The following is a 14,212-nucleotide window of genomic DNA, read 5'->3' on the forward strand; positions in this document are numbered from 1 at the left end:
ACTTCTATGTTGTGATGTAATGCAAGTTAGGGAAAGAGACAAGCACCATGTCCAGACTCATGCTTTTTCTTTCCAATTTTCCCTATCAATCTTGTACTGGTTCGATTAAGAGAGACATTACATACTTTAATTGGGTTTGTGAAAGTTTATAGTATTCCAGAGTAATGATATTCAGAAGATAGGAACCGTTAGATTAGACACTATTATTGTAAAAGTTTTATAGTATTTTAGAGTATTGAAATTCCAAACCTGATAACTATTTGATTAATATACACTGTTATTGTGAAATTTTTATAATATTTTACAATATTAAAATTTCAAAACTGTGAACCGTTAGATTCTGCAGTACTATTTATAGTGTATCACACATAATAAATTAATCCCCCCACTTTCAGCTTAAGAGCAGAGCATTAAGCAGTCTTTAAGTTTGTTGGACTGCTCAAGTTAGTGAATGGAAGAATGGTGACTTCATGGTCTAAACAGTAGGGTGACCTGGTCTCATATACCAACTCAGACACTTTCTTTGAAGTTTCCACGCACCAACTTTCAATTCAACCCTTTCTCTCATTCGCATATAATTTTGATTCTGTGCTTTTGCTTGTTGTTTCTACTGCTCTTAGTTCTTGATCTTGACATCTTGCATCTTGCCACATGGGAAAGGCATTAACTAAACGACGACCTTCCTTCCTCTCTAGTTAGTCTTCTCCAATAGTCCATGCCTCCATGGACCTTAACTGCTTGAATTGGTTCTATGAAGCCTTACAGCTCCCAAACTCGACAAATGTATATAAAGATAGAAGAACCCATGAGTATTTCAAATGCTTTTTGACGAGTCATACCCGATTGGGATTGCTTCGCTTTTAAAAAAAAATCAGCTTTTGTTCAAAAGTTTAGATTTTAATGTGTTTGGTAAATAAATAAAAAGCAGCTTTAATTTAAAGTTGCAGGTCATTGGCAGTAGATTTTAGAAGCAGACCAGAGGTTGCTTTTAGAAGCTACTGTGGATAAAAACACGCTTAGTAGTTGTTTTTTGTACTGACAACACTTTTAAAAAATATTATTTACCAAACACAAAACTGTTTTAATTCACAGCTGATTATTCTCACGACACAGCAGCATCATTTTTATTTAAAAGTCACAGCAATCCCAAAATAAACCCTATGAGCTCACCTTTCAATAAAATTAGAATTTTGCTAGGGGTCGGAATATGATATGGCTTTGTGCGAAATTGCCCACATTTTTTTTGGTAATTTTAACTAATGCATGTGGTTATATAACATGCCTTTAACCACGGATGGTAATTCCACTAACGCATGTCTGTTAGTATGAAGGCCATCATTCAATAGACCTGATACGTAGTGATTAGGAATCGTACATAAGCTAGCTACAAGGCTAACTAACTACGATCGAGTCGGTGGCTTCTTCCCCGAAAAGCAACTCCATCACCCTGATTAGGCTGCTGGCCGGTGTTTGTTTGTGGCTGCTCCGGAGTGGGTGTTCTTCGAGTATTTCCGTTGAGACGGAAGCTTCTACCTTGGAATGCAACTCCGGCGTATGGACTGCTCTGCACTGGAGCATTCACTTGGGTTCCCTCACCCCAGTAGGCTACTACTCTGTGCCTGGAAGCATTCATCAATTAAGGAAAATGTCTCATAATATTCTTCAATACTAGCTCATGCATTGAGGTCCATTACTAATTAAATGTCACCAAATTTGCTTGTCAAAAGTGCTATTTAAGTTCGATCAATGTCATAGAGTCCAGTGAATGAAATTTGATAGATAAATAAAAATGACTTTATTAAGAAAAGGATACACCCATAGAGGAGTCTTGAGCGTGAATTTTCCACCAGCAAGAGGATGAAGCACTGTTAGAAAGTAGTAGAGATGTCCTGCAACTATCCCTAACATGTCTGGCTTCAAAGGGTTTCCCACCAACACATCAAAAGCCAACATTACGTACGGAAGATAGAACCCCTATGACATCCACAAGATCAAGACTCGCAAAATGAGAGCACAAAATGACTCTCCAAAAGTTGGATTAAGAAATATTGCTGCAATTCCGTAGCTCTTACATGGTAATGTAGGTAAAGAGATTAGATGACATAGGTGTACCTTCAAGGAAACAAGCCCATATACGCTAATACGTGCATTTGGGAACTCACGAGACCAAACATACACGATCATGAAAACCACAGAAGTCCCCATAAACGGAGACCACAAAACTGGAACAACAGACATCACCTAAAATCAGATAGAGTACCATATAATGTTAATATCCATATTGATATGAAATAGATATATATTTAGCTGAATTTCTGTAATTACCAAAAGCGACATTGCTCCAAAGATGAGCATCCACACATAGTCTGCAGTTCTCTTGTCAAAGGGTCCTCTCTCCAGTGACACACCATATTTTGCTCTATGGAAATTACGAAGACAAAAAGAAGATCAAATAGCTTAATGTGAAGCACTACCATCATTAAGTTGTCATTTAGCTTATTTATTATATCAAATTGTTAATTAACCAAGTAACTTTTGCCTTTTGGTTTACTAGATGAGGCACTGTTAGTGTTAATACAACTATAACTTTCTAATGTTTATAGAGGCATTTTTTTCTCACATTATGTAAATCTCCATAGCAAACGGGAGTGAAAACGGTCCGAGGAAGAAGAAATTGGTAAACAGCCTCCAAACCTTCAGTGAATCATGTTGGAAAGAAGAGCAAAATTAGCATTTTGTATAACTGGTAACATTTAACACATTTACTCTATATCATCACATTGATTCTATATTATTAGACATTAATAGGGCTAGAATAACTGTCTTGTTTTGTATCCTAGAATCAAGCTGTATTATTGTATATATGTGCTAGAAATCAATAGAGCAATCATCTCTCCAGCAAATCTGTCTTTGTTGTTTTTCATGGTATCAGAGCAGGACTCACAATCCTGACTCTTCTCTAGCCTTCCTAGCAACAAATTCACAAAAGCCATAATCACCATGGCTGGTGATAACGTCCCATTACCACCACCTAATTCCAGCAAGTCAAATAATCCAACATCTGATATCTCAAATCCATTCTTCACTCACCATTCGGATCATCCTGGATTGGTCTTAGTCTCCAAACCATTGAATGGAGACAATTTCACAGGTTGGAAGAGGGCTATGACAATGGCTCTCAATTCTAAAAACAAGCTCGGTTTTGTGAATGGTTTAGTCTGTTAACGTTAGTGACCGAGGGGCCTCTAGTTAGCTTTAGAGAGAGAGAGAGAGTGACACGAGATGTATAGTGGTTCGTTTCCCGCCTTAACAACTCCCCAACCAAGATTGCCCTCCTTGACTGGGGACTTGGGGGACTTGTACATACATGTACATTTGTAAGCATAATTAGCTATAATGGGCCACGCTCATTGTACCGCCAAAGGTACTAATTCCAACCAAAGGAATGACATGCAGGCACACCGCCAGACGGGCTACAGCCTCAGCGTCGGACCACCTCCAGATCGTCGCCGACGCGCCGCCACGCGCCTCGCCAAGATGGCATCAGAAGCTTCTGAAACTGGGAACTAAAGCATATCAGTCCCACATCGAAAACTAAGAAAAGATCAACCTCTTCCTCACCTATAAAAGGTTCTCTCCTCTCTCCTCATTAATGACGCATTCAATACTTACCTACTGTTACTTTGTCAACATAAATACATTGACTAACTTAGGCATCGGAGAGTTGAAGACCGCCCTGCGCGGTCTCCCTCTGACGCCCATTGTATTTTACTTGACAGGTAGCGGGAGCTTCGAGAACAACACAAGTACCGATCCGCCCACCGGATCAGCGTTAACTAAGGTCCAGCTACCACCGGACTTTTAGACATTAACACAGTCAAAGTTCCGTCACCCGAAGCCGACCCAGAAGGATATGCAACCTGGTCAAGATGCAATGACATGGTCCATTCATGGATCGTTAACACAGTCAGTTCTGAAATTGCTGACAGTATCATCTACTATCCTACAGCTCATGAGGTATGGGAAGATCTAAGTGAGCGTTTTTCACAAGGCAATGCACCTCGCATATTTGAAATTTAGCGAGACATCGCTTCACTCAGGCAAGAACAACAATCAGTTTCTGCATACTACACGAAACTGAAAAGTTTGTGGGATGAATTGGCATCCTATTCAGAAGCATCACAAGGAGCACAGGCAGATCAACAAAAGCTCATGCAATTCTTGATGGGATTAAATGAGACTTATAGTGCAACCCACGGTCAAATCCTCTTGATGAATCCCCTTCCAAGTGTCAGACAAGCATATGCTGCATTTGCACAAGAAGAAAAACAACGTTTCGTTGCAGCGGCGGAGTCCAGTTCAAGCACCGCCGCCATGGCTGTCCGGAGTGGTGGCCGGCCGAATCAGTTCGGCAGCAGAGGAGGTCGTGGTGACCGACCGAATCTTCAGACCAGTTGAGATGCCGAACGCGGCTTCACCGCGCGTTTTGGTTCAGGTCGAGGAAGGGGAAGGCCGCACTGTACCTATTGTGGTGATCCAGGACATTGGGTCCAAACATGTTTTCACCTAATTGGTTTTCCTCCAGGTCATCCCAAAGCAAAACAAGGATCGGAAAATTTCCCCAAGAAGCACACTGCCACACCAGTCGTGCCCTCTCCTTCTGCTAACCAGGTTCATGCGATAGGCATCGTAGAAGAGGAGAATGGATCAGCAGTTACTTTATCTGAGGCCCAATTCAAACAGTTTTTAGCTGCTCTCCAACAAGCCCAAAAGCCCAATCCAAATACTGGCTCGAGTTCTAAGGCAAATGCAGTAACGCAGCCAGGTTTGTCTAGAGTAGCTTCCTGCAATTGGATACTTGATAGCGGGGCGACAGATCATATTACTTCGTGCTCTAAATTATTGAATAAAAATAAAAATTGTGCATTACCACCTGTTTTGCTACCTAGTGGACAAAAAGTGCATATTGAAGCCACAGGTTCTTTGCCTTTGAGTACCGTATTTTATCTACATGGTGTGCTGTTTGTGCCGAAGTTCAAAGTTGATTTAATGTCGGTTAGCCGCTTGACAAGAGGTCTGAATTGTTCAGTAACATTCTATCCTTATTGGTGTGTTTTGCAGGATCTGGCTACGAAGAGGACGATTGGTTTGGGTAAAGAACGTAATGGGCTATACTATTTGGTGGCACTAGCGAGGGAACGAACCAAGCCTTCCATTACCACTCCTTCCAGATCATCTTGCAACCTTGTCCTTTCCTCCACCAATCTTTGGCATAATCGCTTGGGTCATGTCTCCTCTCCATGTTTAAGTCACATAGCAAAAAATTTCTTGCATTTTTCCATTCAGCCAAATAATAATTGCCCTGTGTGTCCTTTGGCTAAGCAGAGTCGATTACCATTCAGTTCTAGTTCTATTTCTTCTACAAGACCATTTGAAATAATTCATTGTGATATTTGGGGTCGTTATCGACACCCTTCTCTTTCTGGTGCTTTTTATTTCCTTACCATTGTGGATGATTTCACCCGATTTACTTGGGTTTTCTTAATGCGGCACAAAGATGAAACACAACCACTTTTGAAGCGTTTTTTTGCTCACATTCTCACTCAATTCGACTCTCGCATTAAAACTTCTCCGAAGTGACAATGGTAGTGAATTTATTTCACTTAGCTCTTTTTTTCAAGATAATGGCGTTATTTTCCAACATTCTTGTGTTTACACGCCTCAACAAAATGGGGTTGTGGAGCGCAAGCATCGCCATATTATCCAGGTGGCTCGTGCTTTGAAATTTCAGGCTCATCTTCCTCCACAATTTTGGGGGGAGTGTGTTCTCACAGCCGTCCACATAATCAATCGCTTGCCCTCTCCCATCCTTTCTTACAAAACTCCTTTCGAGCTTCTTTACTCCAAACCACCTTCTTTTTCTCATCTTCGGGTTTTTGGATGCTTAGCTTACGCCACAAATGTGCGCCCTACTCATAAATTTGATACCCGAGCAATTTCTTCAATTTTCATTGGTTACCCGATGGGCCAAAAAGCCTTCAAACTGTTTAACTTAACGACTAAAAAAGTTTTTACCAGTCGAGATGTTAGATTTCATGAAGATGTGTTTCCTTATGCCTCCACTCAGCCCACTCTTCCTTTTGCTCCGTTGGCCCATGACCCAGGCCCAATTCCACTTCTCCCTCATTCCTTAGACACCGATCTTGACTCCTAGGTCCCTCCCACGTGTCCTTCTTCTTCTCGTCCTTCCCGTCCTGCCATAGACGCCGATCTTGGCGCTTCCTCTTTACCGCCTCCGCCTCCCATCTGTCAGTATTCCCGGCGACCTAAGCCGCCTGCTCCACCGCCCCTTGTCCCACCTCCTTCGTCCTTCTCCACCCCTGTCGTCCCCGGTGCCAGGATGGTCCCCATTCCCACCATCTTCTCCGTCTCCTCCTCCCCCACCTCCACCCGCAGCTATTTCTGGCCCACCACCGCTCCTCTGCGCCACCTGCTCGGTTCGCCGATATCGACTTCTCCAAGCCTCAATCCAATGCTTGCTCTTTCCAATCGCTCTCCTTCCCGCCAGGTCCTTCCAAAGGTACGCGGTATCCATTGGCAAATTATGTCTCTTATCATCGTTACATTCCTGCCTACTCCTCTTTTGTGGCTCAGCTCAGTGCTGTCTGTGAACCGTCCTCTTATTCTGAGGCGGCTACTGTTTCGAAATGGAGGGATGTCATGCGTTCTGAATTGGAGGCCTTGCAGGCCAACGGTACCTGGACCCTTACCTCGTTGCCCCCTGGGAAGATCCCTATTGGTTGTAGGTGGGTTTACAAGGTCAAGCTCAAGTCTGATGGTTCGATTGAACGATACAAGGCCAGGTTGGTGGCCAAGGGCTTCACGTAATTAGCAGGTATTGACTATCAGGACACCTTCTCTCCTACTGCTAAAATTGTTACGGTCCGTTGTCTCCTTGCTTTCGCTGCGTCTCGTGGTTGGTCCCTTTATCAACTCGATGTCAACAATGCCTTTCTCCATGGCAACCTGGATGAAGAAATTTATATGTCTCCACCGCCTGGGCTCCGGAGACAGGGGGAGGAGCATTTGGTTTGTCGGTTGCATAAATCCTTGTACGGTCTGAAACAGGCTTCAAGGCAGTGGTTTTCTAGATTTTCAGAAGTTATTCGGTCTGCTGGCTTTGTGCAATCTAGAGCAGACTACTCTCTTTTTACCAGGAGGCAAGGCAAGTCTTTTACAGTCTTATTGATATATGTTGACGATATATTAATTACTGGCAATGATCCTGTGAGTATAGCTGATGTCAAGAAATTTTTGCATAAAACATTCCATTTGAAAGATCTTGGCAATTTAAAGTATTTTCTTGGCATTGAAGTGTCAGCATCTAAGAAAGGGATATTTATTTGTCTGCGCAAGTATGCGTTAGAAATTATAAAAGATGCAGGGTTATTGGGTGCTGCTCCTGTTGACACACCCATGGAACGTGGATTAAAGTTGTCAGATAAGACTGAGTTACTCAAAGATCCAGAGAAGTATAGGCGTTTGGTTGGAAGATTGATTTATCTCACAGTGTCAAGGCCGGATATTACATATCCTGTTCATATATTAAGCAGGTTTATGCATCAGCCTCGAAAAGCTCATTGGGAAACAGCTTTGCGAGTGGTACGCTATCTCAAGTCAGCTCCTGGTCAAGGCTTGTTCTTTTCCTCAAATAGTGATCTTCGGCTACGAGCCTTTTGTGACTCAGATTGGGCAGGATGTCCACTTACAAGAAGGTCTACTACATGGTATTGTGTGTTCCTAGGGCCTTCTTTAATTTCATGGAAGTCAAAATGTCAGAAAACAGTCTCTCTTTCTTCAGCTGAAGCAGAGTATCGTGCTATGACAGGAGCTTGTTGTGAATTAACTTGGCTACGTTATTTGCTTCAAGACTTGGAGATTTTACACCAGGAAACGACATTGCTCTATTGTGACAACAAGGCTGCTTTACATATAGCAGCAAATCCAGTGTTTCATGAACGTACAAGACATATAGAAATGGATTGTCACTATATCAGGGATAACATTCAAGATGGTTCAGTGGAGACACGATTTGTGAGTTCTGGAAATCAACTGGCTGATGTTCTAACTAAAGCTCTTGGCAAGGAGGATTTCGAACTTATGATTCGCAAGTTGGGTGTGCAGGATATCCACTCTCCAACTTGAGGGGGAGTGTTGGAAAGAAGAGCAAAATTAGCATCTTGTATAACTATTAACATTTAACACATTTACTCTATATCATCACATTGATTCTATATTATTAGACATTAATAGGGCTAGAATAACTGTCTTGTTTTGTATCCTAGAATCAAGCTGTATTATTGTATATATGTGCTACAGATCAATAGAGCAATCATCTCTCCAGCAAATCTGTCTTTGTTGTTTTTCAAATCATCATTAGTACAAGTTAAACATGATGAGGTGATCAACAATAACAAGTTCGATTTTCTCGGACCGTTTCTCATATTTTATTTGGCAAGAAAGGTGAGCAACACGAAATTTGAGCAGCCTTGGATTACTAGAGTTTATAGTAGATTTTGATTTACCTGGAATTGTTTAAAGACAAGGCCATAATCCAGATAAATGCTCTGAGCACTAACAAATTGCAGGGTAAAGGCAGTTGTAGTCATCAAACAGGCCACTCCAAAAGTCTTGCTCACCGGAGGTAGAGATCGGTAGTATCTGCACTCATAAGAAGAATGAGATTAATTCTGTCAATGGACAAATGAAAGATTACAGACTTCGATCCATTTGAAAATACTCAATTTCATAATTTTTACTAAATGGTGTAGTCCTTCTTCCCTAAGATACTACTCATACTAGTAGTCTAAAAGACTAAAACCCAACATGGTTATAACAAAGTACCAGTGCCCTATCCCATATGCTTTAGTACCCAATTCACATATAAAAAGGCTGGACCAAAACCTTCTCTAGTCAATCAAATGAAAAATTAAGCTACTCAAATCACATGATCATCCAAACGTGATTGATCGAAAGTTCGAAACCATCACACAGAGAAAAAAAAGAGAGGTTGCTTACTCCGCTGGTGTAGACATGGCAAAAGAAGCAGAGGATACCAGGGGGTTGAATTGGAGTGCTGCTACATGAAGCAGAGTGAATAAATAAGTAATGGAACATATACAACTGTGATATGAATGTATTTGTCATGTATTGAAAATTCCAAGGGAGTGACTTTGGAGTCGTCTCAATAACTTAACGGAAGGGTCAGGAAAAACTTTGGTTTGGCCAAGTCTTCCATTACTTGACCATTGACCACTGACCAACTTCATGGAAACACAATGCTGTCCTAACTTTGAAATTTTCTTCTTGTCTAGAGTAACTCAGACAACTGGAATGTTTCCTATGAGCGCCACGTGCCACCTTCTTACTAGATTAATGAAAACCATTTCCCACGGCAGAACTTTAAGACAATGGTTTATCTCAATCAGAAGCTCTTTATTTCATCATTTAGAGTTGTTATACAAAAATGTCTATGATACATGACACTAATCTGAGTTTAGGTTACAAAGCTTGAACAAGGAAAGCGCTGAGGAAGCCCCATATCTTCCTTCCAACGTTCCATGTAAAGAGCCAAAAAAATAAATTTAAAAACTCGACGTACATTATATGCATCAATGGAGATATTCTCGAATAACCAACCCTTGGTTCTCTATCAAACTTCAGGACCAGTGGCGAACAAGCTGACAAGACCCCGGAATACTTGTGCTGATAGTTGATGTGCTTGAAATGCTTCACCATCCAAATTCCAAACACTCTCATTGCCAGAAGAAGTAAATGTAAAAGCAGGGGTCTGCAACCAAGAAATTTAGTATTTACGAGTGAGACAATTTGGATAACAAAAGAGAAATGAAGTATGTTTTGAGAAATCGTACCTTGTGGTGTTCCACAAACTTAAAATCAAAAGGATTTCCACCTTTCCTTGCAAGCTGTGTAAGATGCCTGTATCATGCATAAAAGGCTTTAATACGAAGTCACATAGAAGTGAAAAAATTTCAGTACTCTGCATCAAAACCTCAATATATATTTCTCCAAAATGGTCATGACTCATTACCACGATTAGCAAGCATGACTAGCATGCTACTTGTCACAGTGCAAATTAACACACAACAAAGCCTCCCAAACTCATCATAAAAAGTTGTTTGGTAATCAAGATCTTGGATAGGCCATCAAAAGATTATGAACTGTAAAACCCCAACTTATTATTATTACTACTTTTAGTTTTAATGGGGACACTATATCAGCCATTCTCCAATTATTGGAGGAGAGGGCAGAAAAAAGGAGCATTGAGAGGGGAACTACATATTACCACAGATAGAGAGCATGAGGACAGTCTTTGATCAATATGAGATGGAGGAAACCATCTGAAAGATGCGCATCAGCCACCAAACCATCAGGTGCTTTTTCATTTCTACAAGAAATTACTGCAGCACCGACACTGAGAAACTTTCCCTTGGAACTGGACCATTTTGTCTCTCCTGCATGTGAGTTAGGGGTCGTATGGGAATCATCTGTGGACCCGTGAATAGGCTTGGTGCAACAAACGTTGCAGTTGGCACGGCATATCACCTTTTCAGATTTATTTGAGTTCCAAAATGGTCGCTTGCGACCACCAAGATTATTTTTCTCAGAAGTTGAATCTCGTTCTTCTGATTTGACATCTAAATATGCTATTTCTGCCTGATAGGACCTGAACAATAAAGGAATATCATAAAGTTAGACAAGCTGATGATGAGCAAAACTAAAAGTAACAAAAAAGAAAAATCTTATTGATCATAATATAAAGGTTGTCAATGAAAAGAATCTATGTGGTGTATGTATGCCAAAAAAAGAAACCAAGAGATGCATAGCTACCAAAATATTGATCCATACACAGAGACCATATTCATGACTTGAGCCCTAGCAGTCATGATTTTGGGACTCTCACAGTAAAATTTGATGACCAATTAGTGACTTACCTGTGCCTCATAAACACCCTTGTTCCTGCATAATCATATCGTTTAGGTCCCATCCAACGGTACTTTTCACTCTCTGTAATGACATCCCCATAAAATCCATACCTAAAAATATCAAGCATATAGCTTTTAGAGAACAGCTTTTCATGTGAATATACATGGAGAGAGATATTAGTTAATTTTGCATAATTAAGTCACTGCCCGTCATTTATTTAGAATTTTGGACGAATTAACACAAAGGAATAAGAGAAAGTACTGATTATTAGAGTCGGTAAATGGTAATCGCAGTTATTTGGGTGGATAATATGCAACGACACCAGTTAGAATGAGAAATTACCCAGCAAAAGAAGCTGCATAGCGCACATGAGGTTCAACCTCCGATGTAGATTCTGTTTTCCACCTCACAACTTGGGCTACATCAAGCCACACTCTTTTACCGAGGACAATGTGAAATGCAGATGTTATAGGATCTCGAGCCCCAGTTGTACTGAAAAAAAGAAAGGCAAACACCTTTTGTTAGACCAAATAAAAGAATATCAGCTGAAATATAGGGAAATAGTATCATATCAATATGCTCTGGAAATCAATAATCTCATATATGGCGTAATGGGAAAACAATAAGGCAGAAAAATCTTAATGCTGATCCAAAAATGCAAAGGAGTACCACATCACAATGGCATCAGTTGAGCCAGCAGGAATGAGTCCAAATCTTAAATGTTCATTGGGGAGGGAAATCCCAGGCTCTTGATCTACTGGGTTTTCAAAACAAGAAAAAGCGATAATCAGGTATTATGCACTTAGTAAATACATATAAAATATAATGAAATTAAATGTAAATTTTAATCATCATGGTTTTAAAATACACAATAAACTACCAACACTGCAAGAACCATAACCCAGTCCCTTTAACTCCAGTGATATGTCAGCTAACCACCTTTTACAGCTAGGAATCAAATTCAAAGTCTGACTTGTATGGAAACATCTGATTATTGTACTTACTGATATTTAAGACTCCTGAGCCATTAATACTTGAACTTGAGAGGAGGGGAGACTGCTCATTATTCTGAGAAGAAGCTTCAATAACGGTTTCACTTGGATCATTTACAATGAGACTCTCATTACAACTAGCAGAATCATGGAAATCTGAAGGAGTTGGTGGATACGGAGCTTTATGCCTTGAAGAAAGAAATCCATTAAGAATTTCGTTGAAAAAACCATCACCACCCTGGAAGCAAATCAATTGTCAACAATCACTAATTTGGAATAAGATGGATAATCATAAGCTACACTTAAGAATAGACGAAAAGATCATAAGTTACTTACAACAGCTATCACTCCATCATATGAAATAAGCTCCTTGTTCCCTATAGTTGCCATCACATCATATGCATGCCCTGCCCTTTCGGTCACAATCACCTGATGATGGAAGTGACATCTCTACTTGTTATAACAGTATGCGATTTAGCAGTATTACTTTCTTTAGTAGACTTCTTAAATGCAGGATTCGAGTAATCTTGGTTCCCACCAAAAAATCAAAAGCAAATAAAGAAGCTAAAAGTTTACCTTTGTTTTCACTTTAGCACGGGAGAATATAGGAGCCACACTGTCCCAAGTTTTGCAGCCATTTCCCTTCCCACTCCTTGGATGAACAAAAACCTAGCCAAGCAGAAAACGTTTCTGGAAAAGAATTATATTACCACTTTATGTCCATTTAGATCAACCAACTAACCAACTTATGATTGAAACAAGAAAAATAATGTAGTGTTTAGCCAAGTATGATACATACCAGAAGATTCTTTGGCCTCCCCTGCTCTAAGTCCAGAGAAGCCTTGATTTGATTGACCCAAATCTGACATATATGGAGATCCTTATGACCAAATGTATATGTAGCAAGGACCCGAACAGACGGAAGAGTCCTTGAGCTCTGGAAACCATGCACTGTAAAGCGGTACGTCTGCATCAATGTAAACACAAAACACATTACTACCGGATGAAGGACTTAAAGCACACATAACTAACGAAAAGGAATTGAACAAACCTCAGAGACACGCTGACCCTTAAGGCATTTTCGAGCATTTGAGACATTTGATCCATGAATCACGCCATAGTTGATCAGCTCAACAGCATACACATCCGCAAACTTGATCTCGGTTGTTGCAACCTTTGAAGCAAATTTGATGCACAAACAAGTTGAGTCATCCTGATATGTTAGACATTAAAGCAAGACATAAATGTTCAAAGTTAAACAAAAGCTACCTACCTATGATACATTACAACATCCCAAATACAAAGGGAAACATTAGTGTTCAACTAGAATAAAAGAACTGATCTTTTCCACAAAACTCAGATAAAAATGATGAAACCAGAAGAACACCACTTGCCTTTCAGGCCTAATAACCAGAACACAACCAAAACCAATACAAAACAACAATAATCAACTAGAGTTAAAGGACTGATCTTTTTCACAAAACTCATACAACCATGATGAAATACAACAACCCAATTGCCCTTCAGGCCTAATAAGCAGAGAATATACCAGAACCAACACAACCAATGCAAAAAGAGCATTACTTTCAATCCTGAAGGAGCAAAAGAACCATTTTTTTAACGCAAAACCATGAAAACAAAGAACGGGAGAGTAGAAGTTTACATTGTCCAATGGCTCGAGCAATCTCCAAGACAACCCATCAGAGTTGAAGGAGAGGCTAACTTGGCCAACGTGGTCCAATGAAAGCGTGCAGCTCAGAAGGGAGGCTTGGCCGTCAAACCGTGCATGTGGGGGAGATTGGTGTTGTTGAATAGAGCCATCTACATCGTCTCGTTCCATTCAAAAGGGCATTAGGGGCTTAAGGTGAAGAGGTTTCTGAGACAAATCGGAAAAAGAAGGTGCAAAAGTCAGAAAGCGGTGATGGGTTTTGGCAGATTCCGGGAGGGAAAGGCGTTGTTGGTATGGCGAGCTGGAAATTCTGCGTTGGTTCGGCTAAGAGATCTATATTCAATATTAAATTCTCTTCTTCTTTTTTTCTTCTTATTGGGTTGTATTTCACTATTTTGTTAGATATCTACTAATTTTCAACGAAAAATTTTCAGTGCAAATTGGACCTCATAATTTTCATAAAAAATACTTTTCTAAAAGGATGATTTCTATTTTCTACGTAGTAGCAAAAAATCAATGTTTAGTAAAAATCGTATATTACATT

At 40.3% G+C, this 14,212-nt stretch overlaps 2 protein-coding genes across 4 annotated transcripts; both read right to left on the minus strand.

Moving 5' to 3' along the window:
- Positions 1 to 259: 259 nt before the first annotated feature.
- On the minus strand, positions 260 to 9,350 carry LOC112194985 (derlin-1.1). The gene is made up of 7 exons (XM_024335291.2): positions 9,079 to 9,350; positions 8,586 to 8,721; positions 2,621 to 2,694; positions 2,326 to 2,419; positions 2,113 to 2,241; positions 1,814 to 1,974; positions 260 to 1,619 (listed from the first exon to the last, which is right to left on the minus strand). Exons 1-7 carry the CDS (start codon positions 9,093 to 9,095, stop codon positions 1,397 to 1,399), a joined length of 834 nt encoding a protein of 277 aa, XP_024191059.1. The 5' UTR covers positions 9,096 to 9,350; the 3' UTR covers positions 260 to 1,396.
- Positions 9,351 to 9,474: 124 nt separating this feature from the next.
- On the minus strand, positions 9,475 to 14,025 carry LOC112194739 (ceramide kinase). Of its 3 annotated transcripts, none has more exons than XM_024335065.2 (12): positions 13,663 to 14,025; positions 13,051 to 13,212; positions 12,799 to 12,966; positions 12,576 to 12,668; positions 12,336 to 12,428; positions 12,012 to 12,237; positions 11,677 to 11,761; positions 11,350 to 11,499; positions 11,016 to 11,117; positions 10,367 to 10,747; positions 9,933 to 9,999; positions 9,475 to 9,850 (listed from the first exon to the last, which is right to left on the minus strand). In XM_024335065.2, the coding sequence occupies exons 1-12, from the start codon at positions 13,837 to 13,839 to the stop codon at positions 9,713 to 9,715; spliced, it is 1,842 nt and encodes a 613-aa protein (XP_024190833.1). In that variant the 5' UTR covers positions 13,840 to 14,025; the 3' UTR covers positions 9,475 to 9,712. The 3 variants fall into 3 exon arrangements, with proteins under 3 accessions (XP_024190833.1, XP_024190761.1, XP_024190901.1); XM_024334993.2 differs by having other exon boundaries at positions 11,677 to 11,764; XM_024335133.2 differs by having other exon boundaries at positions 11,677 to 11,764; positions 13,051 to 13,173; positions 13,663 to 14,024.
- Positions 14,026 to 14,212: the final 187 nt, after the last annotated feature.

Source organism: Rosa chinensis, chromosome 1 (assembly GCF_002994745.2).
Source record: "Rosa chinensis cultivar Old Blush chromosome 1, RchiOBHm-V2, whole genome shotgun sequence".
Lineage (NCBI taxonomy): Eukaryota > Viridiplantae > Streptophyta > Magnoliopsida > Rosales > Rosaceae > Rosa > Rosa chinensis.